This window comes from Camelus bactrianus, chromosome 8 (assembly GCF_048773025.1).
Source record: "Camelus bactrianus isolate YW-2024 breed Bactrian camel chromosome 8, ASM4877302v1, whole genome shotgun sequence".
Taxonomy (NCBI): Eukaryota; Metazoa; Chordata; class Mammalia; order Artiodactyla; family Camelidae; genus Camelus; species Camelus bactrianus.
The window spans coordinates 37346145-37374117 of record NC_133546.1 but is presented as its reverse complement, the minus strand read 5'-3'; the positions used below and the strand labels follow the sequence as shown (position 1 = coordinate 37374117).

The window sequence follows — 27973 nt, the reverse complement described above, 5'->3', positions numbered from 1 at the left end:
TTCAAGATTCCATAATTTTATAAGATTATGAAAGTAATCCTTTTGTATACTGCAGATAACAGTTTTAGGCACTATTATCCGGGCAGAGCAATAATAAAAAATGTTGCATAAAAGGCACTATTTTAAAAATAACCTATGAAATGTATTATTTATGTATACTAAATACCAGAAATGCTGGTTCCTAATCTTGGAGTAGCAACTAATGCGTCTATTAAGACTTAAAATACATAATCAATCGGTGTGTCACAAAAAGGCACTGTCTTAGCATCTTTAATAGTAGAAAGGGCCAGCATGTACTGAACACTTACGTGTCAGGAAGGACGTAAAGCATTTACATATTCTCTCACCCTTCACAACAACCCTTCAAGGAAAGCAGTCTCACCATTGAGACTCCCGTTGCACAGATGAAGAAATCAAGAGGTTAAGTAATTTTCCCCAAGGTCAACGCTCTAGCAGGGGTGGAGGCTGGCTCTGAATTCAGGCTGACTCTGAAGCCTATGACATACTCTCCTGTACACTGTCCAGAGCTAAACACGTGAGCCCTGCAATCTGGAGAACTTGCCTTCCAAATAAGCTTCCAAACAAACTGTTAACTCATGTGTTACTGATGTACATGCCTGCATGCTTTCTATTACCTATCTAATTATCTGGATAAATTCAACTTTCAATAGTGAGACTTAGAAACGTGACATACAAAGCCACCCTCTAATCCTTCCATTCTGAAAACCTCGCTGATTCAGGAGAGAAACATTAAATATGTTAGTAGATTAAGGAGTCAAAATGAAAATAAGAATGTCTCTTGCTTCTGGTGCCCTGTGGAAAAAGATATCTTACATACATTGAACAGGAATTTTGCTTTACATACATTTTAACATTTAAAAGTTCCTTCCAGGTAAATACACTAGTTCATTTTTCTCTGAGCATCCTACAGCGTTAGATCATAATCTTTATTCTCAGTTTCATAGTAGGTGACATTTCATCACCAACAGAACACCCTATAATTTTGGTTTTTTGGCAACTGAAAAAAAAAGATAATTTTCCTCAATATGAGTTTAAATGCCAACAGCATTCTATAAATTGCCCCTAAATTGGCAACATCAGATTTCTTGCTAAACACCTACAAAAAAGTATAGCAATATTGATTATTTTTCAGTGCTCTTTCTCCTATAGTTTTGTTTAGCCTTCTACTATGTTACTAAGGTTATTACTGAAGATAGAACACGGTAATTTTGGACTATATGTGGTGTCATTTCTAAGACAAGCATTAACATCTAATATGCCTGTGTCATTACCACACTATAAGCCATATTTTCCATGGATTGATGATCACCTGAAAGGTTTTTGTAAGTGATGAGAAGTATTGCCTGAGGCTAAAAATGTATGACTCTAACCATTCTGTTAGAACTTCAAATTCTGATAAGCCTAGATTTTTTTCCCAAAGAGTGGAAAGAGATAATCATCATTCATTCTACAGTTGTTGGATGGCAAGTGCCCAGAATTAATTACACGCCAGATTCAGTGACCTGATAAAGCAGACTGCATTACTTAGTGTTAGCTTTGGGTACAATGACTTCCAGTTTTGTTCAGGTATTTTATGGCTTAAAAATCAGGCAAAGATCTTCATAAAGAGGAAAAACAATGCCAGGTTTGTCAGAGAGGTCAAATCATTTTATTATTCAAAAAGACTACATAAAATTACAAAATAATAATAATGGGAAAATATGAATATTCATTCTACCTGCATATTAATTCACCCCATACCCAAATCTCCTTCTCCCTTGCTTGTCCCTGGAACAGAAGCTGCAAAAGCCAAAAGGGTGCTTTTCTAACTCTCCACAACTAGAGGTGGCTATGTGACAAAGCCCAGGCCAATGAGACATTTGTCAAGGTCTGCCAACAGCCCTGCTGTCCCTCTTCTCTCTGCCTTGAAAGGAGGTGCGATGCAGGTAGGTGCGCTGTCGCACGGCTGTTCTGCGGCTGTAAATGAGCGTAAATCCAGGAGGACTACACATCATCCTGATGGAGGAGGCAGAACAGCCTGCCCCTTCTATTTAAGTTCAAACTTAAGGTTATTTTGTTACTTAACTCATTGATTACTAATCACTAATGAATTTAACATTTGAGGAGCTCTCCTTTGGTTGCTGTTTAAAAACTTAAGTGATCATATCAAAACTGGACTTATACCATACCCCTAATCTGCGGAAATGGGAAGTTTTCCTCTGTATTATTTCTTTTCATAATATTGTTTGGTAGCTGAAACCACTCTAAAGGTTTGATCAGAACAGTTGCATAATAATAAATAATACGATTAATCAAAGAAATTATGGTACTTGAGTCCTTTCCTCAATCTTTAAAGGTCTAGTGTATTGCAGGGATTGGGGAGAGAGGCATAACTGGTTAAAAAAAAGAAAAAGGATGTGGTCAGGGTTCTTGGATTCACCCAGAAAATAGTAACTTCATGGGACAATCTGAGCTGTTTTCCTCCACTTTGCTTGAAAAAAGTAAAATACTTATTCAAAGTGGGATAAATTATTCAAGTAAATATTACTATCAAAGAAGATGGCTATGTTATAATTTTGGATTATAAGTTCTATAAGAGAACCTATCTGTGATGCTGGTAAAAACTGATTTACCCTAATACTTGTATGCCATTCTTGTTAAGCTAACTAAAAAGTGCTCTGGTTAAAAAAATTGTAAAATCATATTTTTACTAGATACTATGCTTCTGATTAGTAAAACTAACAATAATAGTTGAAGTGTTTAATTTTTATCTACTTTTATGGAGTGTCATAGCTGAGTTACAATATCTTTCTCTCTAACGTAAAAATTTTCTCCCTCTAATGTATATGTATATATATTTATACAGGAAAGAATACAACTTTTTCCCCTATGTTTTATTATAATGACATCAAGTCTTATTTAAAATAGGTCAGTATATTTGTGATCTTCAACTATCAATTTCCATATAAACTGACTGTCTTACACTATGTATTTTCTTCTCATTGTTTGAACAATATTAGAATTCTATATCCTTCATTTCTGGAAACAAGACTGTTGTTCCAAATAGAGAAGTATGACCTTCTACCATCGACAGGAAGTACTTTCCTAGCACTGAATATAAAATACTGTCCTTGGCTTAGGACTCTCTAACTTGATTTAGAATATCCTTGTTTAAAATGCTTCTCAGAACCAGGAGAATATTCTGCCTTCTCCCAAGATGCTCTGTCAGGATTTATGAGAGATCTGTCCCTTCTGCCTGCTGCTTTAGTCCTGTTTTAGAAGGACACCCTCCCAATAACTAACTACCTACTTCAAAATTTTATTGGTAAAGATCTGAGGTCCTAAAATCTAGTAAATAGGTTAAAATATATTACCTGCAAACATCTACCCCATGCAATGGTCAGCTTCTGTAGGATGTGTTCACAGAAGGAAACCTTTGTCAGCCAGGCAGAGAGCAAACTCCAGAACAGATTCAGTGGGCCAGTGGGGTGCAACTGCTCAGCTGTCCTCATATTGGACTCCAACTCCCAACCCTGCCACCTGTTCCTTTATGCCAGGCTGAACTGTCCATTCCTTTCACAAACATCTGTGTGCCTACAGCTACATGGCTGATACCACATTCACAGACTGTCCAACAGGGGCTAACCTGTGCACAGCTGTACGTCTGTGTCATAAGTCTGACCAGCATTACTAAGTGCTGTAATTCTGGTCCCACTGTTTCTTCTCTCCCTGACTTGCACCTCTGGGTACTGGAATCTGCTCAGTTTAGACCCAGGACCACTACAATATGCCTTGCTGCTGGTATTCTTTGAAACCCACACTCCCTCCTTAGCTCTATTCTCAGGACTACTGGTAACCACCTCTTATAAAGGAACTGCCTTCCTAGCATGATCACTACCTTCAGCCCAGTCCCCTCCAGCCACTGGCTCAGCCCTCCACAATAAAATGCCATTCTACACGTACAAGTACAGGCAAGAAGCATAGTTCTGTTATGTTTGCTGCTGAGCCAATGATCCTGTTTACCAAAGTTCTTCCTATAGTGTAACATATGTAAGTACTGATTCATTGTGATCTAAGGTCCCCTCTCCCCCAGATCAACTAATTCTCAGTGGAGAAACTTAAGCAATCCCTATGTTTCACTGGTAAAGCTGTTAAGAGTTTTTCCAAAATGTCTTCATCACAAGGCTCTATATTATGAAGCAGCAAAATAAGACTTGGGTTACAGTCATTTCAAAATTGAAGTAAGTCTTTAATGCATTTTCAATGGCTCTGTAGCTTGATCTTTTGGTGCTCAAAGATGCAGCCAAATCCTTAGTGAGGTGGCTGCAGACAGTCAAGGCTCTCTATTCTCACAGCCTGAGACGACAGGAAATGAGCTGGTCCTTGTCCAAATCCCTGAAAGATGCCAATTACTCCAAAAACTAATTCCTCTTAATCATGAAGTCTGTGAAGAAGTAGTTATCACTGTTCCACCATTTCTAAAGAGTATCACAAAAACAAACTTGTGAAGTTTAAAGAAAGACCACAGTAAATATTGTAATTCTGTTGTAAAGTGCTTTTCCCAGTTTCTGGCCCTGATGACAAAGTATAGCAGGTACGGTTTGTATGAATAACATTTTGTTTGTTCCTTTTAAATGGAGCGCCTGGTTGTTCCTCTTTGAACCTCTACAGGTGTATAACATAATGACCCAGAAAGGACAGAGTGGATGTCATCCTCACCAATGAACACTCTTCTTTTGCTAATATTTATATAAGGCCAGAATTTGTTAAATACAACAGAAAAATCTAGTTCTATCATAATACAATCATATATTTTACCAATACTTGGCAACTGTATCATTAATCGTGTAAGCAATTATCAAGTACTTTTGAGTAACTACTTGGTGCCTAGCACATGTGTGTTCTGCTTAATCCATGATGATTTACAGCGACAGGTTATTGTGTTTGTGTCTTGTGTTTCTCAGTGTCTTCAGGTAGTTAACACAGAGGAAGGTAAGGGGAAGCCCCCAGATTCTTTGCTTTCCTTCCCGGATGTCAGTCTAACCAATTCTGTGCACCCAGTGGTAGCGCAGGTACTGGTGACTAACTGACCCTATCATCAAAAGGACAAATTCTATGAGAAGTGAGAGTGGAATAAACATCCTGGACAGTGAGAGACAACTCAAATTGCTGAACTTGAGGTGGAGAGGACATGGGTGAGGGGTGGTGGAAAGGACTAGCTGAAGAGTATTCTAAATCATTGCCTATGTGTAAGAATGAAAGGGGAGGGATTGAAGACAGCAAATACAAAATACAGCTTTATATAAAATTCAGAAATAAAACTGACACCAGCATACATGTTTCAGGCCTCTCTAAGCCATACGCTACAATGTAGGTAAATTCTAAATTGGTAACTATAGTGGGTAGTTATCTTGACTGTTACCGTGTTTCAACAGACAGAGGAACAGCAGATCCCCGAATTCAGTAATTTCTTTCCTATGATCTCCAGAAGAAAACTCACTGGAAAATTAGGAAAATTAGAAATTCTACTCATTTCTTCACAAGAACAGATTATTTCTAACACCCAATTATGTATTCTAGAGGTTAAGCACACGCTTGTGAAATCTGTATACATATTAAAAAATAGACAAGTAGATAGCCAAAGTAAGGTTTCTTTTTGACACTGGAAAATGTGCATTATTATTATCATTATCATTATTATTGTTATTTTATTGTAGAACTCAGAGCCCCATGGCTGTCAGGAATGAATATCCTCAGTTAAAAGTCACTAGATGTCTTAACATACACCCCCAGATGTGACAACCAATGTCTCCAGACATTGCCAAATGTCCCGTGCAGTGGGGGGCAAGATAGCCCTGGTTGAGAAGCAATGGTTAAAACAAACGGTTTAATTAGAATAATAATTCTAATACTTTTACAGCACATGTACTGGGCACAACTCAATTTGATCCTCAATGACAACTCTATGAAGTAGGGTTTATTTTAACCTCCATTTTACAGATGAAGAAACTGAGGTCCAGAGAGGTTAAGTTACTTGCCAAGGTCACTAAACACATACGTGGCAAAGAGGGAAGTCAAACCCAAGGAGTCTGGTTCTAGAGTTTGTGCTCCTAACTTCTATACCACACTTGCTATGATAGACAGAGAATAAATACAAATCAGAACTAGATTTTTAATAGTTTATAATACTGGGTACCTTACACACCCCTACTGAGTTCAGAATACTCATTTGTAAAATAAAAGTGATAATGAAATGAAAATAAGATACTTTATCAAAGGCCTCAACAAAAGCTGTAAGAATAAAGACTAGAATATTTTTCTTACTTATCAATACTCTTTATATGTGGATACATCTCTGGTTTTTCTTTCCTGTTTACCTGCATATAGCAATTAAGAGTCAGTTATACACGAAGGAACTACTCTAAAACCTGGCTTCTTTTCGTTTGGTTTCCCCTACCAGTAACCCGAGGCACAAAATACCTCCTGACTAACAGCTTGGTTGATCACAAACCACAGCCACAGGCCACATAATTCACCAGTGGCTGTTGAGTAATGTATGTAAGGGACTGCACTGCACTTAGCTCCACATATTGCATCACACATGATACCCACAGGTGCTAAGGAGAACTGCCCCCCACAAAGAGGTCCACTCCCTGGACCTGTGAAAATGTTATTTCACATGGCAAAAAGAAAGTTTGCAGGTATAATGAAAGTTACTTGAGGATAATTAAGATAACCTTAAAGTACAGAGATAAGCCTGGACTATTCAGGCAGACCTAATCTAGTCACTTGAGCCTTTAAAGCAGAAAATGTTCTTTAGCTAGAGACAGAAGAGATGCAGCAGAAAGGAAAGTCAGAGATCCATTTCCCTCAGCAGATGCTGCCTGTTCGAAGATGGAGGGGCTATGTAAGTATGAATGCAAGCAGCCTCTAGAAGCTGAGAGGCTCCTGGCTGACAGCCAGCCAGGAAATGGGGACCTCAGCCCTCCAGTCACAAGAAACTAAATTTTACAACAATGTGAATGAACCTTTAAGTGGATTCTCCTCCAGAGCCTGCAAAAAAGAGCCTGGGTTAGCCGGCACCTTGATTTTGTCCTTATGAGACCGAGTGCAGAGAAACCAAAAGACACAAGCCCACTCAGACTCTGACCTACAGAACATTAGTTTGTATTGTTTTAAGCTTCTATGATTGTGATAATTTGTTACAGCAGCGATAAAACCTAACACAACACACAATATGCCTGAGACAAGGAAGAGCAGTAATTCACCCATTGTCATGCTATGAATTACCAGGTGGCTGACAGGGGTTTAGAAACCTGGTCTTTCAACCCCCAAACTATTTCCTTAGATAATCAGTATCTGCGTCATAGTGGAAGCAAATAGTTTTGCATCCATTCACTCACTGGCTCCTAACAACAGCCATGAAAACAAGGCATTATCATCCCTTTTACAGATGAGAAAGGCTCAAAGGCATTGTGTACTTGCACAGGGTAAGGCTGTTCATAAGTGACAAAGCCAAGAGCTCTTTCATCTCATTGCCTTTGCATGTGCTGCCTTTAGCAGTAAAACTGGAATAAATATATTAACAGAGGCTTAAACCAAGCACAGAAAGACAAATGATTTTCTGCTGAAGGGGGACAGGAACAGGTAATACTCTGTGGAACTGATAACATTTAAGTTGTGTTTTGATGGGCTGATAGGATTTCGAAAGATGATGAATGCTAAGATTTTTTTTTTTTTTTGTAAATATGAAATCAAATTCTGTTGTGTGTCTGTTTTCACCATTAAAAAGTTTGGACTTCATCACATCTCAAAGCAGCAATATGATAGGTTATTAAATAGTGAACATCTCAGGGCAGGTGCATTTGGTTCATGAACTGATATTTTTCAGGCATGTTTGTTATCACAGTTACTGAAATAACATGAAAATGCTAAGGCTGGTGAACTATCCTTTCAAGAAGGCAGAACTTTCTGTAGTGAACATATACCAGAACCCCAGACAATCTGCCTCTAAGTAGGAGTCCTACAACAGAGAGTTTTCCACTGAGAAAAATGAAGATGGATGCAGCAGAGATGGTGGGAGACCTCTGTGCAGCCAGGCAACCCTCTCCTCTCCAACATTCAGGAGGCTCTGTGCCATGGCTGCATTGGTGCTAAAAGTCAGTTCTCCATCCCCAGCCATAGCTGATTAGACACCTAACTATAGCTGGGTCAGATTCTCTGTTCTGGGAATGTGGAGTTGAGTCTCTGAGATGCTTTTTAGAACCTCCATCAGTACTTAAACTCATTGGCCATGTAAACTTGTTTGCAGAGTAAAGAATAAAGCCGATACATCTACAGATGAAAGATCAAGTAGCCCAGGATAAGAAACTGGAGGAATAACATTCCTGGTGCCAGGTGCCCTCCAGATTCGTACTTCTAGGCCCTGCAAGGTCTTGCTGCACTTCTCACATGGATCCATGAGATACTTCCTCTTATTTTAATAATAAATAGCACCACCCCCCAACTTTCTTTAACCTAAGTTGAGTGAATTTGTATTCTTACAAACAAATGATTCTTGTATCAGGTTCTACAAAAAAGCACTTGGGACCAGGCATCTTCTCTCAGTTCCAAACACTTGGGAAAACCCCAAGACTAAGTGAGTCTACTTGTCTGCCTCCTCCAGATATGTCAGAGCGGCTGCATCCTGCTAAAGGAAAATCAAACAAGTGAGTAGATGGGGCCATCAGAACTCCACGGCCGCCAGCCCCAAATGTGTGCTCAGCAGTGCCTAGCAGGCTCCCTGTTCTCTACTCATCATCCCTGTCACCTTGCGGCTTCCATCCCATCTCTCTAGTCCTGTTCACGGCAGCACTCTTGGAAGAGTTGTCTCTGTACTTCCTTACCTCCACTACAATCTGGTTTCCACTCCAAATATGCAACGGAATCTGCTGAAGGGGTCTCCTTCTACCAACTTGTTACCAAATCCAAAGGCCAGTTCTCAGTCAGTCCTTCTCTTGCCTCTCAGCAGCTTTTGACACTGCTGAGACTCACCTCTCAGAACAGCAAAAATCCAAAAATGCTCCAGGGCGCCATACTCTAGTTTTCTCCATGCGCTTCTGACGCCTCCTTTCTGTTCTTTCTCTGCACATCTTCTAAATGTTGGTGTTTCTTGGGCTTTAGACCCTGGACTCTTCTTACAGGACTCTATTCCTGAGGGAGCTTTTTACTTCCATGGCTTGATGGTCTTAAGATTGGTAACTCTCGTTTAGTGCTCTCTTTGCAAGGCTTATATATTTCCAACTGCCTGTGAAAGAACTTCTCTCCTTGGACATCCTTCTCATTTAATGCAAAGCACCCTAAATCAAGTCCATCACAGCCCCCCACTTCTCTCCTTTGCCTGGGTCCCCACTGTCACTCAACCCCTTGTGCAAGCCAGGAACCCAAGCACCATCTTTGACTCCGTATCCACCCTCCCTCTCAATATAAGTGCTCACAAAGTTCTGCAAATATTTTAAAAATTTCTCAAAGATCTGTTCACTTTCTCTATCCCCAGTACCTCTGTGCATTTAGGCCATTATTATCTCTCACCTGGAGTCTTTTAACACACGCCCCTGACTCTAGTCTCAACCAAAAATGCAAATTCGATATCTAATTCTTTACTACTTTTGGAAAGTGCTCCTGAAGCCCCTAAGTCTGAGCTAACTGTTCCTATTACATGCTCCCGTCACACCCTGTACTTTCCCTCCCAAAGCACTTATCACACGGCCCTGCTCTTTATTCCTGGGGGTTCCAGATGGGCAGTGGTTCCATCTGTCTTGTTTACTGCCGTCTTTCCAGTGCTTCCCACACGATGGTAATGCCTAAATATTTCTAGAAGGACCTTGTTGGAAATGTTTCTTAATTTAGTTTGTTAAAGGAAAATGACATTAAAGTTATTTAAAAAAGTTTGGATGTGCATGATTACTGTACTGCCTCATCTGCATATACTTTAGAAAGAGTTATCCCATCCTGTGTACCATACTTAGGACCAATTAAACATGCCTTTGTTGTCACTTCTATATAAAACCTGAGTGTCAAATCAGTAACAATGTATTACGTGGACTCACATATTTTTTTGTAATATACTTCATGAATTTAAAATTCACATTTCATTTGTGTTAATATGGTCACACTTTATGGAATGTTTCACTTGAAATTTAAGTAACTGCAAGATTATTTATTCTAAAATTTAGGAGTCATAATTGCCCTAAGACGAGGGGGAGAACAGGAAGCAAATTCAGACTTTCTTTCAGAGACTATCTTTTTTCTCTCCATTTTGATTCAAACAACTTTCCAGAAATTCCAATTACTTTCACTGGTGCCTCAAATATTATTTGAAATCATTATATACACACACATAATCATGTATATATTATATGCATACGTATCATTGAGGTGTATACACATATATTGAATACAATACTGCTTTTAAGAAAAGCTTTTCCAAATGAATTGATCAGAGGTTTTACTTTCAGAATTAAGTATTAAAAAAAATTTTTTTAAACCCAACTCAGAATGTTGTTTGCCACAAGCTGAGACAGAAATAGTGTCAACTCTCACACTCCTACAGGTAAAGGAGTGCCTCTGTGGCAGGAGTCCTGGTGAGTCACGATGGGTAAGTTCCTCAGGGGCCCCAAGGCATGGGGGGTGGGGCTGAGGGGCTTTCATCCGGGCTAGCGCAGTGGGAGTAGGTACGCGCCAGGGCCAGACAGACCCCATATCAAATCCCAGGTGAGGCACCCAGGAGCTCTAGGCAATTTGCTTGACACTTGTCAGCCTCAATTTCCTGTGTGTAAAATAGGGGAAATAATACTGAATTCACAGGATTGTTCTGAGAATTTAATGCGTTTATGTATGTAAAGTGGTTAGCACTGTGCCTAACAAGAAGTAAACACTCAACAAATGGTATGCTATAATTACTTTCATACTTTTCACCACTCTAGAATTAAAACTGCAGAAAAAGGAGACACAATCTATGCAAAGATGAGATTGTGAAAATCTAGTTATTGGTTGTTTTAATTATATATAGATCAAGCTATGCAGAAAATCACTTAAGAAGATTATTCTCAAAACAAGGAGACTAACACACGCATGCTATTGGGGGAAAGAAGGGAGCATATTTTAGAGTATAACCAAGAAGCTGTATTTTTTAACTAAATGTTTAGTCTTGACAGCTACCTCAACTTTAGAGAAAAAGAGAAAATTACCAAGCATTGTTACTATTATTGTTGTTATTCATAAACAAATATACCTACAAATTAATAGCTGAGGTTTAAGAGTCAATTAAGGAATAAAAATCTTATTTAAAATATTAAGGCAAAATTCTATTTAATAAAGAAACAGCTAACTTGGGGTCTTGTTATATGAAGGTAGAAAGCTGGAGTGCAGTATATCCTCCCTTTTATGATCACTAATGTGTTCTGTGCCCCTGGGGTTTGTGAAGACAGGACAGTCCAGAGTGAAGTACAGGGGCAGTAATCTCACCTAGAAGTAGAGGAAGATACCTGCCCTCCCTGCCAGTTTAGATTACCACCTTCCCATCAGCTCCTGAAAGTGCTGTCTGCAAAAATCCTCCAGTGTTTTGGAAAACTGTAGCAACACTACGGTGATGCCTGAGATTTCAAATCCGATCAAAGGCATTCCTTCCTGAGACAGCTTTCAAGCAATTCCCCTGAGAGACAACGGCCCACAAATAATGCTAACCAATCATGTAATCGGACAGCTTTCTCCCCCAGGGATTCTATGGCGTAGCAGTGAGAGCCTGCAGGTCAGGGAAAAGGTGATTTGCCTGTGACTCAGTGCTGATGTCTGGAATCCACCACTTAAGGTTCCAGGAAGCCAGAGTGCTGCTAGGTCCCTGCTGATAACCAGTCACTTCCTGACTGTTAAGGTGACTAGCAATCTGACGTGTAACAGCTATAATCCCACTTGTGCTACTCTTCTGCTATTTACCTTTTTGTCATTAGCACCACCTCTCTCTGAGAGGAAACAGAAAAGGATGGAAGATGATTAACAGCATGGGTAAACAGCATGACAGAAAAATACAGCTACACTGAGACAGCTACAGCTAATACCTGACTACCTGTGGTGTATTTGGCTATAAAATCTTAAGCCTCTGTTACCACATCAACATCAGAGTAAAGGATTTAGGTCAAAACTTTCATTTATCAAGAACATATACATCCAGAGTAGTTTTCCTGAAGAGAAATCTGCAACTGGTTAAGTCAGTCCTGGTATTATAGTCTGTCAAATTTAATTTCTTCCTAGTCCCCCAAAAGACCCTTCGAAATGCCTAAATTCTAGTGCCTCTACCTTATGAAAACCCAGAGTGTAATTCTCCAGATCACAGGTGGGTGGAGAACTACAGCCACAGAAGCACATATGCTGAAACCCAGATTCACAGGCATATTCTAATGAACTATACTAGAGAAGCATCAAGAAAGAAACAGATGAGCAGTATCTCTCTTCCCCACCCCCCCGAGGGCAGTGTTTTTAAAGCTCTGTATTTCAGGTCACCACACCATGCTACATCTTGGAATAGGACACTTTCCTATCTATAAAATTACAATTGTTTGTTTTCAATCAATTTGAGAAACACTTGACAAGGCATGAGCAATACAAATATTCCTTTTATTTTAACTTTTCTTCTTTTTCCTTACCACCAACGGCAAACAGATTTAAATTCCTGATTATTAAGGTGACTAGCAATCTGACAGCAATCTGGAAAAAAAAAGACGGGGCTGGAGTGAGGGAGGTCGTATGGTGGCAAAAAATAAAAAGCTAGAATAAAAGTAGACTAAATAAAACATACTCATGGCCAACAAAAATATCTTTACTTCTTTATATCAATCAGTTTTTATTAATAAATTTTACTTTGAAATCTACCATGAAAAAACTTAAAAATAAAATCATAGATCAAAAGTTTTCTATCATTTTAGGTTGAATCATAAGAATTTAAGTACCATCTCTCATGTTAAGACTAAATTCAGCCAAAGTGTTCTCCAGAAAGTGTTTAAGAATATGTTTCAATAGAAGGAAGTAAACTTTTAGAACATTAGCTGGTGTTCTGTTTCCAAATCTAATCCTCCAGGCATAAATTATAAAGTTAATAAAGAGCAGATTAAAACCAACCAAGAACAAATTATTAATTCTGTTTTCCATTTCACTTTTCAATTCTTGTTTGAAATGCACTAGGAATCTCTGCTGCCAGTGTAGTTAAAGCCGCAGCAGCTCTAATAACCAATGGATCTTATCACAGAGGGTGTAGATACTTCCTAAATGAAAGCACCATACGCCTAATTATTGAGCTAAATTTATACCCGTAGCTATCTCTGAATGAAACATTTTCTGTTATTTCTTTCTATGCCCTTAAGGCATTTTAGATTTCATTCTTCCCCTCCACTTTTTTCCTTCCCCCAAAATCTAAGTGTTTGTGTGACACCAGGCCAGAAAGCCAGAGGTAACTGGCCACTGATGAATGGACACCCTCTCCCTGGTTTTCCTAAGGACAAGCATCACTTCTGTGGGCTAACAATTTAAACAAGGCAAAGGAATGCTTACTTTCCTGCCACAGGAAGCAAGGATTTTGGCAACAACTAAGGAGGGGGTAACAGCAGAAAATACAAGCTATTGGTTAACATAGCAACACGACAGCCAAAACTTTTTCCTGGAAGTGACTTCTCAAATCCAGTTCTTACCAACAACCCCTTTTCTTAACCTATTACTTCAATCAATCCCTAGTTGCTAATAAATAAGTGCTATTTATCGAATAATGCTACATGCCAGGCATTGTACTGAGAGATTCACATACATTTTCTACTTTAATTCTTAAAAGAACTTTGCAAAAGAGAATTATTAGCCCCAATTCACAGAGGTGGAAAGGGAGGCTAAGAAGGGTTTCCACTCTGCTATTCTGACTAGTTTGTAAAGAATTTTGGTGATATACTTAAATTGTTTCTCATCTTGGTTATATTTAAGACAAACTGTCTTCCACTGCTAAATTCTGGGCCATGAGTCTAAAGGAGAGAAAAACTCATCTCCATACTGAGGGGGTCTAAAATCTAGCTGGAAGATAATACATGCCCATGAAATTAGCAACACATAAAGACAGAAACAACAAATGCATGTGAGTTTGGAGAAGGGATAGATCAGTAAAGGTTGGGAATGTGAGAGAGGGCTTCTTGGTGGCATAGATTCTGAGCAAATGAGAAGATATTCCATTTGAGAAGGAAAAAATAAATCAAAGCCTCAAATTAGATGTGTTTTGGAGACAGCATGCAAGTTTAGCTGAAGCACAGAGTCCTTCCTAATTTAAGGGCTATGACTCCAGCAAAAGAGGCAGACTTTGTAGAAGACTATGAATGCCAGCCTAAGGAGTCTGTACTTCTAGATGTTCTAGAGCAATGTTTTTCAAACTTTAGTCACTAGATCAGTGGTATCACCATAACCCACAGAAACATGTTAAAAATGCAAATTCTGAGGCCAACCCAGATCTACTGAATTAGAAACTCTGGGGGCAGCACCCAAAAATCTGTGTGCTAATCTGCCTTCCATGTCATTCTGAAGCTGCCTGAAGTGTGAATCAGTGCTTCATAGGAAATGAGGCCCGCCAAAACCTCTGAGTTGGGCAACGTGAGAGAAGGGGTATTTTAGGGAGATTAATCTAATAGTGATCTGCAGAATGAATTGGAAATTCATTCTGTGTGCAAATTCATGAAATTCATAAAGCCTCTACCATGCAATTATTTACATGAGACTACACTTTTCAGGAGATACAATATTAAATTGGGAAACAGAGGACCAAGGTTCTTTCTCAAAATATCACACCTTCTTACAGAGAAAATTTTTATTAAATTCTAATTTCTCTAGTGGAAATAACAACTAACCTATGATTTTTCACTTTGATGCGGTACTCTGTAAGCATTACTTATAAAAACACAATTGTCTCTCAACAATTTTTGTTGTGATAGGAAAAAAAAACCCCACCAACTTTAGGGTGAATCATGTATAAAGCTGAAATGTAAGAAAAATGACAACTCTTATTAAATGTAGCCCATGACTCTAGATAATAATGAAGAAAAATAAATGAGGACTCTACCTAATTTAAAAATCATAGGCCTGAAAAACAAAATGCTGGGTGTAAATATAAAGCAGATTAACTTTTAAGCAAAACAGAACTTTTTATATTCAAGTAAGTCGACCTTCAAAGGACTCTCACAAGCATCCACATTTATTTCAGTGATGTTACATCTGCTCAAAAGATTTTTGATGATCCACCTTCACAGCTAGTTTACAAGTCACGTAAAAAAGTGAGTACAGATTTTCATTTTATAAATCATTCTGAAAATAACTTTAAAACTAGAAAAGGTGTTTCCTATGTTGATAAATCTCTTTATTCACTAGATCTGCTTCTGAATGACTTTTGACATAAAAAAAAATCAAATCTTCACTCCAAGACAATGGCTTGTAGCGTATGAGGACAGGTAGAGGGGGTTCCCCAATTGAGTGGAAACCACTTTTGGAATATGTGATTATTTAAAGGAGGGGAAGGTGTCATATTTAACTCCTCCCAGTACACTTGTTTGAAAAGGTGTATTCATTCGCAAGATATTTACTGGGTCCTCTTATGGGCAAGGTCCAGGGCTACCCCGCTGGTGGATGAATAAGGGGGCAACCCTTTCTCATACTCTCAGCATGATGGTCAGGAAACAGATTCATGACTATGAAGAACCAACATCACAGACATTTTATACACTCAGAGGAAGTGAAAACAGAAGTACTTCTAATCTCTCCTATGACTTTATCTTAATACTGATAGAACACTTAACAAATCATAATTTTTATTCATCTTAACTGCTAAAGCAGCATTCAACAGTACTTAATAAATCATCTTCACTTGTTATGCTCCTCCAATTGTGCCTCCACCCCACTGGCTTTTTTTTTTTTTTTTTTTTTTAGCTAAATTCTTCATCACAAATTTTAAGTTAAGCAAATCCTAGGAGGATTAAATAATGAAGACTAATCAACATGCATAGTATGAGTGAATGCACACAATGTATTAAATGCATGCCAAATATAAAATATGCCTCTTTCTATGTAATGTTTCTCTTACACTTACTGAGGATGCCTTACAAAACTGCTCACTTGGGCTAACAACTCTTGAAATCACAATATGCACAGTTCAGGCATTTCTAACCATGAGACGAAAACCTGTAGTTGACTATATATATTGTAACAACACTGCTAGTTGACTACAAAAATAATGTGTCTCAGAGACCAGCATCCTAAATATTTAAAAATTACTATCATCTCAAACCACAATTTATAAAAATAACATAGTACATTTATGTCAATCGTTATTCACCATGTTAACACAGTCTCAAAGCCCAATTTAAACAGTTCTGGCATTTGGCAGACTTCTATGAACTAACCAAGGTCAGAGTATAAACACATTTTAAAATGTGCAGCTCTTCACTATCTTAAAAAGAAGTATGACTAAAAATACATTTATTTGAAGGAGTTAGCACAAAATCAAAAACCAAAACCCAAAAACCCAGAGCCTAACTTCATAAACAAATCTTTTATTCTAAAATAAAATATCTTAGACAAAAATCTGCATTTATCCTATTTAAAACACCAAAGGCCTCTAACATACAAAGTTTAGCCTGCCCTTTCAAACACAAAAATGTGAATTGCTATGAAATCTTATCAACAATTTCCTTTTGGTTAATTTTTCTTCTTTAAGAATTCAGCTTTGTTAAGACTTGCCATTTTCTGGAATCACTAAAATCACTCCTGAAATTCTATTCGGAATCTTTCTGAGCTTCAACTATGACCTTAAAATATTAGGAAACCATCTTGATGAATTCTAAAAAGAGAAGGGCCTTCCCTCCTTCCCAAGATCTCTGAAGAGGCCATTGCCTTCCTCAAATATCTGATACAAAAACCCAATGACAATAAGGAAGAAAAGCCAAAGGAAGCTGGCTGGCTGGGTCTCAGCAAGGGGGAAAGGGGGCTGTTCCAAAGTGCGTGGTAGGTACACCTATCAACAAAGAGCACTTTTAATCCTAGGCATCCAACCCAGGGAAGGAGCAATTTTTTTTTTTTTAATTAAATGCTATCTATTGCTTTTCATGACTTTGCTTCCTTCAGGAGCCAATGTCCCTCTGGACAGCTTCTCTGATACCCTACTCCTTAGGCCTCCAAGTTCTGCCTTTGCCCCAATCCTGCTCCTTTCAAAACTTCCTTGTGCCATACAGCTCACAATGAGGAAATCCAACCAGTCAACCAATTCAGGAGACAGTGTTGCTCAAAGAAAGGCAAACTAAATATACAAGATACTGTTTCATCACCTATGAAATTTATAAAAATTAAAGACTGTGTTCATTACATTACAGGAGAAAGTACATTGTTTTTGGAAAGTCATCCCTCAAAATGTACTACTATCCTTAGACCCATTCATTTCCCCTATCAGGAATTTAAGGAGAAATCTTACTTATGGGGGATGGAGACAAAAAATGAGCTGGAATCTTAATGGACAAAGGTGTTTATCTCAGCTTTAAAAAAAATAAAAACAGAAAACTGGAAATAATCTAAATGTTTAGGTCCAAGGAAATGATTAAATAAATCATGATGCTTCTATTTCATATATTATGCTACCATAAAATGGCACTTTAAAAGAAAATGAAAAAACATATATACATAGTGTGCTTATAACTGTGGGAAAAAATACCCAACATGTTGGGGTGGGAAGTCGTGTTGACATTGCTTGTGACTGAGTGATAGAACTGTGAAGGATTTTTCTTTCTTCTATTCCTGTGTACTTTCAAAATGTTCTTTCCTAAGCAAGCATCACTTTATAATGAAATAACACCATGAAAGATACTTGCTTCTATAAACCTATTCTCACCCTTGCTAAGACAAATCTCAAAGGATAGTAATTTCTGCCAGGCAACTTTAGTGATAACGTTTTAACAACACCCTTTAAGAAGCAATTCATCAATGAAAAGGAGGCACTGACGGTGAAATTTCAGGCAGCTGAGAAGGAGATTTTGAGACTGGGTACACACCGTGTGCTGCCTTAATCATTCCACAGGTCTGTCCTTTTGCCTTATGCCCCGACAGGCAGATACACAGTGAGGAGACACAAGCTTTTAGTAGTTTCAGCTCATATTCTTGGGAGAAAGGAACTAACTAGGGTCAGACAATCATGTCCTGAACATCAGTTCAGGGAAGATGGATGTGGCCACCCCCCAGTGTGGGCCAAAAGCCCTGGCCTCCTATCTCTGGACCCTCTTTTCCCTGAGAAGAATCAAGTGCTCCTCACAGGACTTTGAAAAGATCCTTTGGTAAAGAAGGATTTGCCAGATATGAAGATTCCATCAATAGCTCACGGTCTTTGGATGGCCTGGGTTCAGGTCTCAACCACAGTCATTCACAGGCCAGTGTACATCATTATTGCCACACCTTTTTTCATAAACTCCTGGCCTAGGCAAACAGGCATCCCCACCGGTGTTGTAACAAAGACTGTTTCAGTGTGTAGTGCGCTGTGTCATTAAACCTCCCCTGCAGAACCTGGCATCCTTCACCAGGTTTTTATCCCCTCATTTCCAGGCCTCCTCTCATACTAAGCACCCTCACACTACAGACTGGAGACAAGACAATCTGCTGGGAGATCCACATAGATATACACAAAAAAGTGCAAATGAAAGCTAGTATAATATGGCCTGAGTGTCACTGTATGAAAGAATTTAGAGCAAGGCTGACTAGAAAGTATTAGAGCAAATGAGGGATGGGGCCTTTGATAAGCTTAAGAGCCAGGGAGACAAAGAGACCGACAGAAAAAAAGGAAGCAAAGGAGGCATTTTAGTTACAAAAGTCAAGTAAATACAAAGGATGCATGGGCTTTTGAATTTTATTATCTCTGTTCTGGATTATCTGCAGGTCTGTTGGGCTCTAACGTACCTAAAGCAACTGCCAGGGTATTCATGACAGAAATGAGGTCTGCGACTTTTAAATGCTCTTAAGCCTTAATCTCATTTGGTTTTCTTTCAGGTACCTAATGATCACAGAAGTCTTTATCAGGATTCCGTGGGGGTGGGGCAGTGCTGCCGCATTCTTCAGAGCAGAAGAATTAGCCAGGATTGCTTTCTCAGGCAATACCTTACCAAATGAAGACATTCCATCTCCTTCTAGGATGGTCTCAGTGGGGCTTCTCTCTGCTGGCCTGCTATTCAGAGTTGAGGAAGGGGGAGGACCAGGCCAGCCAGCCTCCAGAACATTTGCTCTCACTAGCATCAAGGTATCCCAGGTGGAGCAGGGCTTGAGAGCTCCCAGGCAGTTCTCAGCTCAACAGTTAGTGCACTGGGGGAATCTCAGGAGGTCACAGCTCACAGCGCCCTGTTTCTCCTATGTAAAATGAGTACTGGGCTTCCAGAGGTCTGAGGTCCTTCTGGGCCTGATACCCTAGTAAATCTAAATTCAAAGCTATCAAAAGAAAAAAAAAAAAAGCCCAAATCTGTGAGTTACAAAGTACAAGTGATTTATGTGAATTCTGACTACAAGATGACAGACTGAGCTCTAATTATAGAATTAATCATAATTATATAAATTTTTGCTAAATGTAAAGAATTTTCTTCTCCCTTCTTAAAAACATTCCTCCAAAGACAAAACAGGTTAAAATGCATTTTACTAATTCCCTCTATTTTGGGGAACAGTTTCAATGCTTCAAGAGGTAGCTCAAGAACTGTGATCACTCTGAGAAGATAGTACTTCAGGAACAAGCACCTTTGACTATGAGAAATAGGCAAGTTAATTTTTTAACACATATTCTGAATTACAGAAGCTGAAAAAGTATGTAATTTTAAAGATAAAATTTTATTTGCAATTTTGCAGGAATCTTAGAAAATCAGAGTTGACAGTAGCACAATAAAATCACAGCTGTCTGGAAAGATCAGCTTGATGAACTGGAAATACATCCCTTTAAGCAAACTTAATTTGAACTGTCTTTGATAACTTTCAGAAGCATCATTACCCACTTCCCTGATGTATTAAACAGTATAGGAAGCAATGTCATCTTGGCTTGATGGCTTTAGATAGTGACTAAACAGTAATAATAGCAAGCAGCATTTATTACACACTTACTGCATACCTGATACCATTCTAAGGGCTTTGTGTGGTTGATCACATTTGAGCTTTCCGATCCAACAGAGTATGTACTTTTATTACCTCCATTTTACAAGTGAGACAACTGAAGCTCTGAAAGATTAAACAAACTACTTAAAGTCACAAAGCTAATAAACAGAAGAGGCCAGATTCAGACCCAGGTCATCTGACTCCAAAACCTGCCCTTCTCACCACAACACATTGCTACAAATTAGTGGAGCAGGCACAGGTAAGGGCATCCAGAGAACCTCCAGGACCTACTTGGGTGGCGAGAACTGTGTGCTCCTATAATGAAGAGCCCATAGGTGTCCACCGTTAAAAATATACAGTCCTGCAGGTTAGCTTTCAATTCTTGTGCAATGTCAAAAGAGCATGCACACTGAGTGTGAAAGAGCTCCCCCACACTAGCACACCCCTCTTCTCCAGGCTACCTCTCTTCCCTCTTTTTTCCTCCCTCCCTTCCCTCTTTTTTCTTCCCCACCTCTCTTCGTAAAGAAAGTGCAACCAAGTGATTACAAACGTCTCTGCTTCCTGCAGATATCTTAAAAGGAGAAAAGATGTTTTATCAAGTTGTTGCTGAGCGGTTTTAAAAAGAGGCCTCCTAAATCATGCTGCTCGTAAGATTTTTTTTTAATGTATAGTTAATGTAAACAACAAATACGAGATCAAAGTTATAATACTGCAGAATTGTACATGTTTTGTACTCACTTGACATTCCCGACATTAGGATCTGCAAATAATGAATATGGGCTGTCAATTTATACACCTCTTTGGCATTTTATTTAGGAGGCAAGCCATGTTAGAACAATGAGCAACACTCACCAAGGACTGGACTTCTATTCTCAACTCTACCACTAACTAGCAATGCGACTTCCAGAGCAATCTTCGTGTCACAGTTGCCTCTACTGTATCTATCTCTAAAGTCTCACCCAGATACAGTATTTTATGACTTAGAGCATAACATTTACTTTTTAAAATTAGAGAGTTATTTTTATGGCATATTTTTTGGCCATATTTTGGCAACAGAACAAATCATTTGCAGACTTTGTGTAAAGGACCTTGAAACAGATTTAGGAGTGAAGGGTGGGGGGTTAGAGGTAGTTCAATTATTTAACACTAAACAAGGCACTAGACTAAGAACACTGAGGGGAAAGTTAAGACTTAGTTTCCCCAGAGAAAGAATCTCTTCCTTAAACTACCAAACATTGGTTCTCCTTTGTCATTTCTGGCTGCTTAGGAGAAGGCATGTCATAGTATTCCTGGAGCTCACGGTGTGGCTGCTCCTATTTTGACCAACTAAAACTCCCCTTTGACAAACACATGCATTTCTATGGTTTTGTGGGTGATGAAGAACTTAAAAGGCCACAGGTTCTCTGTGGGGTTGTGGGGTATAAGCATGGTCCAGGGCAGTGCTGATCTACCCGTCTATTTAGCCCTCATCATTCACACTGATCTGCAAGTATTCCTCCCCTCTGACCTTGAGACACACGTTTTAAACTCTTTCTAATAAAAAATTTGTACTGCCATAGCTTATTAAATAATTTAATACAAATATGTTAAGTAAGCCACTGAATTCTAGCAAATTCAGATCTCATCCAAAGACACTTTCTACACATAGGAAATACTAGGGTAAATTTCTCAAGGTGGTTTAGTTTATTAGCTCACCTAAGAAATATAAATGCATTTACTTGAAAATGCATCTTTCTTAACTTCTTTTCCAGAGTCTTAACTAGGTTCTAGATCCTAAATGTAGCTCCTTTATTGGAATGTTAAATTACCCAGTAAGAGGAAGACAGAATACTCCTCCCATACAAATGATCAATAGCTTACAGAAAATCAAGCTGGGCATGACTAATGTATCTGCTAACAATCTTTTCTTGCTTTTGTATATTTATGTTCAACAGTCAGCATCTACTCTAGTACCTACACTGTTGAAAATTTAATTTATTCATTTACTTGCTAAAAAGAGAAATCTTTTACAAACACTCCATGACCTACCTGCTCTAGGGAAGGTCCTAACCAGGGGGCAATCTCCCATTTGCCCATGTTCAATGTCCAGTGTTGCAGAACTGGGTGAGCAGAATAGTCAAGGTAACCCAAGGGCACCTAAGCTCCTTCAGAGTCAGGTCTTCAAATTGTGACCTTTATTATTTTGCAAATATCATCTTCCACACCAGAACTACCCAGACAAATAAATTGGAAAGTTAAGTTTCAAAATAAGAATGTTTTGTGTTAATCTGTTAAGGTTGAGTATTCCTATGTCTGATCTTTAATAAAAAGGTTAATCGTCAGTAGTTAACATAAATTATAGACTCAAGAACAACCTAAGGCTAGTGTAAGGCATAAAAATGCACTTTCACCATTAGCCATCTATATGAAAATTTTCTTTAAACTTATGATTTAGTAAACAGGTCTGGAATAAAAAACAGAAGCCTGTTTTGAGAAACCTAGAGAAGACAACTTTGACCCTATATCTGACTGTCTGTTCCTAAAACTTTTCCTGATAGACCCAAAGATAGCTGTCAGACTCCCCATCCCATTTAGACTGGGGGTTCCAGAATGAGAAGGGGGGAATCCCGTTGACAATCTGTCTTCAGCCCCTATTACTTAGGGACTCTCCCCATAATTCCAAAAAAGGAAAAAAATTGTTCATACTCTAAATTAAGATTAGGGCTCTAAACCTAAAGGACAGCATAGGCTCTTTATGTGGACTCCTGCCAAAAACCCTCCTGATTTTAAAAAAGACTGGGGTAGAAGGGGAAATGGACTATTTTGCTAAAATTTCTAGGGTACTATTTAACTTCTGTACTTCACTGTTTACTACTGCTCTCTAAAGTTAAGGACAACTTGAACACAATTTTAAAAAGGATCAATCTCATGAAAATATCTACCATGTGTGTATTATAAATTTCAGGGAAATTTCAGAGTTAATTTAGTCACAAAGTTTTCATAGGGGGTGTCTTTATTTCAATTTTAAGTTTTACATCAAATATTTATTATGCATCAAATCAGTACTGAAAAGCAGGCAGGACCTTTTTGTGAAAGGTGCTAGGCAACAAATATCCTATTTGAAATTACAGACTGTTTCCCCTTGCCACAGATTTGTTAAAAACTTAACCGCAGTATCAGCAACACAACTGTGTTGGCAATATAAAAATAGCATTGGCTGTTTTTTAAACCAAATTTACAAAATAAAAGTTTGCTCAGAAATTATAGCCCAAGCTCCCAACATGTTAGACTTGCTTATAGCTTCTAAATTTTACTTTTAAAACCATTAGTACATTCAGGTGTAATTGAGAATCTAAATACATAAAGAGAACTAGAAAAGTAGAAAATACGGCATCAATACCACTGTTTCCTCTCCAAAACGGAACACTTATAGTGTAGTTTTAGAATAACATGTTACTTTTTTTTTTGGTTTACAAAGGAACACATCTGCCTGAACTAATCTGATGAAAAAACACAACCATTTCTTCCCATTAGCTTTTGACTAAATACTAATGGTAATTAATTATGCTGGATTTTGGGGGGGCAGGGAGTGGGAGACAGTTCTCATGGCAACATGAAACTTAAAGAAACCCTTTAGTTCCACCACTTTATGCAAGACTGGGCAGTTTCAAAACATGTAAGTACTAAGATGTTAGCACCACATGGACACAGAAGGCTACATAAATTTCCTTTACATGGTTAATTAAGACCTTTTGATTTAGAGACACAGATAACCTGACTCTAACAGGGACAGATATACATACTGTTAATATTCTGTCCTGAATCAGCTACTGTCCCAGTGCTTCTGCTCTAAATGCACTTTTAACCACTGTTCAGTATCAACAGCTTTTTAATATCCATGCGTCTTTAGTATTTAAAATAATTTCCTTGGACAACTGTGATCTGCACTAACTAGCAGCTCATGGGAATTTAGAGGCATGAAACATGTGAATTACACTGCTTCAAACTTAAGTGGAGCATAAGCAGATTCAGATTTGGGGCTAATTTATCTACAGGTTTTGGTTGGATATTTTCAAGGAAGCTGAGAGATGAAGAGGAGAGATGGTTGGTGAGAAGCAGAGCTTTTACCACCTTCCTGGTTTTGTAGCCCTGACAGGATTTCATGGAGAAAGGAAACTGCTAGACAGAAATTATCCAGGGGAGTAAAATCCATTCCCCCAAGTCTGGGAGGGCTCTGTGCCTGAGGAAGGGTCTCAGAACAGAAAGGCTGTTGGGCTGTGGAAGGAAGCTATCTGTGCAGGGGGACAAATGAAGACATTCTGCCTAGGGCAACCAATTCCACTTTAACTTGCTCAATTACAGCTTAACCAAATTCATTTGGTCTTTATAATAAAAGCACAAATCCTACGACAATCAAGCTGCCTCTATCCTGCAGCCACTTAAGCTAAATACCTCTTCACCACCTCAAAATTCTTTTTACCCTCTGAAAATGGGGGGAATCAGGAAGCTTCCTTTCCTGATTACCTGTCCAATGTCAAAACACACAATTTGTTTTCACAGAGATTCTGCGAACCTTAAAAAATGATAAAAAAACATTGCTTCCATTCATAATGTATTGCAGAAATTAGAATCAAGACTTGGGATAGAATGCTTTTAATATGGTTGCTACAGCTGTTGGAGTGTGTAAAAATCCAGGCTGGCATAGTTTCACGCGGGAGAGTAGCTGTGGAAGGAGGCATGTCCACAGAGAGCCTAGTCACAGGAGGAAGCCTGGCTTCAAGCCCTGACTCAGTCACTAACTCGTTCTGGGCCTCTGGGCCTTCAACCTTCATCTTTAAAATGATAGTCTGAAATGATTTTTAAGGGTCCTCTTCAGTTTTAAGCTGGTCATGAGTTAACCACACGTTACAAGTTCTAAATGAAAATAACAGGAAAGAAATTATGAAAGACTTATCAAAGTCCATGTTTGCCCTAGATTAAGTCTGTCATCATTGTGCTGCTGTGGAGGCAAACCTGTTGCATCACATGAAATACTCTTTTTTTCTGACATCACCAGAAATGCAAGAGGCAGTCGGCTGATTTTTCACATTTTTCATTTTTTGAAAAGTAAACTACAGTATGCCCCCTATGATAGGAAGTTGTCAGGTTTCACCTTTACAGTCTGTTAAGTACAGACACGATGCCACTTGGCAGAATGGGGGCCACATGACTGAAGGCGAGGTGTGCTGGCTTAGTGTTAGAACCTTATTATCATGCGTGATTGGTGTTTGGCGTTTACATTCACGCTTCATTTCCAAGCCACTCCAAGCCTTATCAGGGGGCTGTTTGAGACCCTCACTGCCACTGTTCTCAGAGACGAATAACCATGTATCAGGCGGTGAAAGAAGAGATCTGCACAGCACCTGCCCATGTATTTAATACCTACCTCGTGTGGCTTATTCTCACCCAAGCATGCAAGTTAAAAACAACAGGATTCAACCTCAGATCATAAATGGCCACATCTACTATGACACTGAAGAAAGGAAAACGAAAGAGCCTTTGACTCTGCGCCTGGTAGAAGTGGAAAACCTCCACGTCCCCTCACACCGTACTGTTACAGTCATGTCCCCCTACACTAGAATGTTACCTTTTTAAGAGTTTCAAAGGTTTGTCGTTTCTTCCCAGAAAAACACCGCGGGTCTGGAGGGGTTTCCAGCCCGGTGCACTCACCTCTTTGATCTTCGCCCTTTTGTTGCGGACGGCGGCGTCGGTGGGCTCCTGGTCAACCGGCCCGATGAGGGGCATCAAGTACACCGGGGGCAGCTTCCTGAACACCGACCTGTCACGCCGCTGCTCTTCGGCCACCTTCTCCTTCTCCAACAGGATGTCTCTTTGGATCTCTTCGGGCAGCTTCTGCAGCGTCTCCTTGGCTTCCCTCAGAGCCCGCTCGTGGTTTTCGCGGATCCTGGCCAAGTTGTCCTCCAGGGCGGCCGCCGGGTCCCCGGGTGCGCCCTCCTCGCCGCGCCGGGATCGCCCATCTGCCGCGTCCTCAGCGCGTGCCCCGGGCCCGGGCTTGTGGTCGGCGGCCGGCTGCAGGGCGGGGCTGGAGTGGAAAAGGACCCCGCTGAGCAGCTTGGAGGAGTCGGGCAGGAAGAAGATCGCACCGAAGCAGAGCGTGATGAAGGCGCTGAACACCAGCAGCAGCACGAACTTCTCCGTCAGGCGGAAGGCGGCGGGGCCCGACCCCTTCCTGCCGCTGCCGCTGCCGCCACCGCCGAGCCCCCCACCCAGGCCGCTGCCCGCGGGGCTGCTGAAGAGCGGCAGCAGGCCCCCCACCGGCATCGCTCCTGTCGCCACCGCCGCCGGGCTGCCCGCTGTCCAGTGGCCTTGCGCCGCGCCGCTCAGCAGCCAAACTTCGCCGCCGCCCGGCGTCAGCGGCTGCGGGGCTGGGTCTTGTGCATCCAGGCCGCCCAAACCCCCTGGCTGGACTGCAGGTATCCCCTGGGGTAACAACTCCCCTCCCGGTCTTCTCCCCGGGGCGGCTCCTTTGGTAAATAAACACGCGCGACAGACCTCTAGCTGCAGCCCCTGCGGGGAGAGAAACAGTAAAGCGTAGTAATTACGATGATGGTGATAAAGTTTCCACCAGTCTCCGCCCTCCGACGGCCGTGCGAGCCGCTAGGACAGCTCCCCCCGCGCGGAGTCGAGTCCTGCTCCCGGTACCGCCTTCGGACCCCACTCTTTGGACTTGAGGTGAAGTTTTCGGGTCCCGGGGGCGGGGTGTCCCGTGCACACCTGGAGCAGGGCCGCGTGCGGGCACCTCCTGGAGAGGGCAGCGCACCTCAGTGCAAGAGGGGAGCAGCGTAGGTGGGAGGCTCGTCAACTTAACCCGCTCCCCATCCCGGAGTTGGGACTAGCTGTCTCCGCTTCCCAGGCGGCGGCTGAGCGTACAACCCCGCCACTCCACAACCCCGGTCGCCGCTCAGCTGGGCGAGCGCGCCGACCCGCGGGCGATTAGAAGAGCAGGGGAGCAAGACGCCCTCCGCCTCCGCCCCGCGAGCACTAATACCACTGCCGGTCTCGAGGCTGTCGGAAATGAGGGCGGTGACGCGTCCGGAGAGTGATGGCGCGGCCGGGCCAATCACGCGCCACTCAGGGTCCCGTGGGGGCGGGGCCGAGGCGGGGAGGGGGCCGTGCGGGCGGGGAGGGGGCCGTGCGGGGCGGGGAGTTTACGGGAAACGCAGCCTCGCAGGGGCCCGGCCGGGGGCGGAGGGGTCGCGGGGGCCCAGAGGCGCGAGGCGGGAGAGAGTTGCGGCGGCAGTGAGGGCGGTCAGATTCGTCGCGGAGGCCCGGGGCGCGAGGTGGCGGGTGGTGCTCCGGATCGGGGAGTTTATCCCTTGCCGGCCTCCGGCCGGGGTCCCAGGTTGTGCTTAGACTCGAGTTGCGGAGGAGGCGCCTGGGCTGACGCGGGACCTCCCTTGCAGCCACTTTCGGACCTGAGCCTGGCTGTGCTGGGGCCCGCTCCGAGGGGAGCCCGGGAAGGGCAGGGTCTCGCAGAGATTTGTCAGACTCTGGGTCATTCTTAAGCGAGTCTTTTCTCCAGTTACCCGCTCCCTCCTTTTTTTTTTTTTTTTTTTTTTTAACTCCCAGCCAGGGATTCCCTCGGTGCCTGGTAGCGGTTAACCCAAAAGTCCCTCGGCGTGGAGCGGTGTGGAGCTGTGATTCGAAGAGCTTTTGAGCTCAGCTTTTGAGCTCTCTGGTTTAACCTCCTTTTACATCCTAAGAGACTTACGGTTTTGTGGTTGCTTAGGATTCTTCGTATACATCGTCTCCCCCTTAAAAAAAAAAAAAAAGTGTACCT

General features: G+C 40.9%; 1 protein-coding gene across 2 annotated transcripts in view; it reads right to left on the bottom strand.

The window, feature by feature from the left end:
• The window catches only part of MAN1A1 (mannosidase alpha class 1A member 1), a 151483-nt gene extending 124285 nt beyond the window's left edge, over nt 1–27198 (bottom strand). The window contains exons 1-2 of one of the 2 annotated variants that reach the window (XM_074368421.1): nt 26908–27198; nt 25843–26700 (exon numbers count right to left, since the gene is read on the bottom strand). In XM_074368421.1, coding sequence (XP_074224522.1) covers nt 25843–26454 — 612 coding nt within the window. In that variant the 5' untranslated portion in view covers nt 26455–26700; nt 26908–27198. The remainder of the gene's footprint in view (nt 1–25842; nt 26701–26907) is intronic. The other variant, XM_074368422.1, reaches the window with a different exon arrangement.
• Nucleotides 27199–27973: the final 775 nt, after the last annotated feature.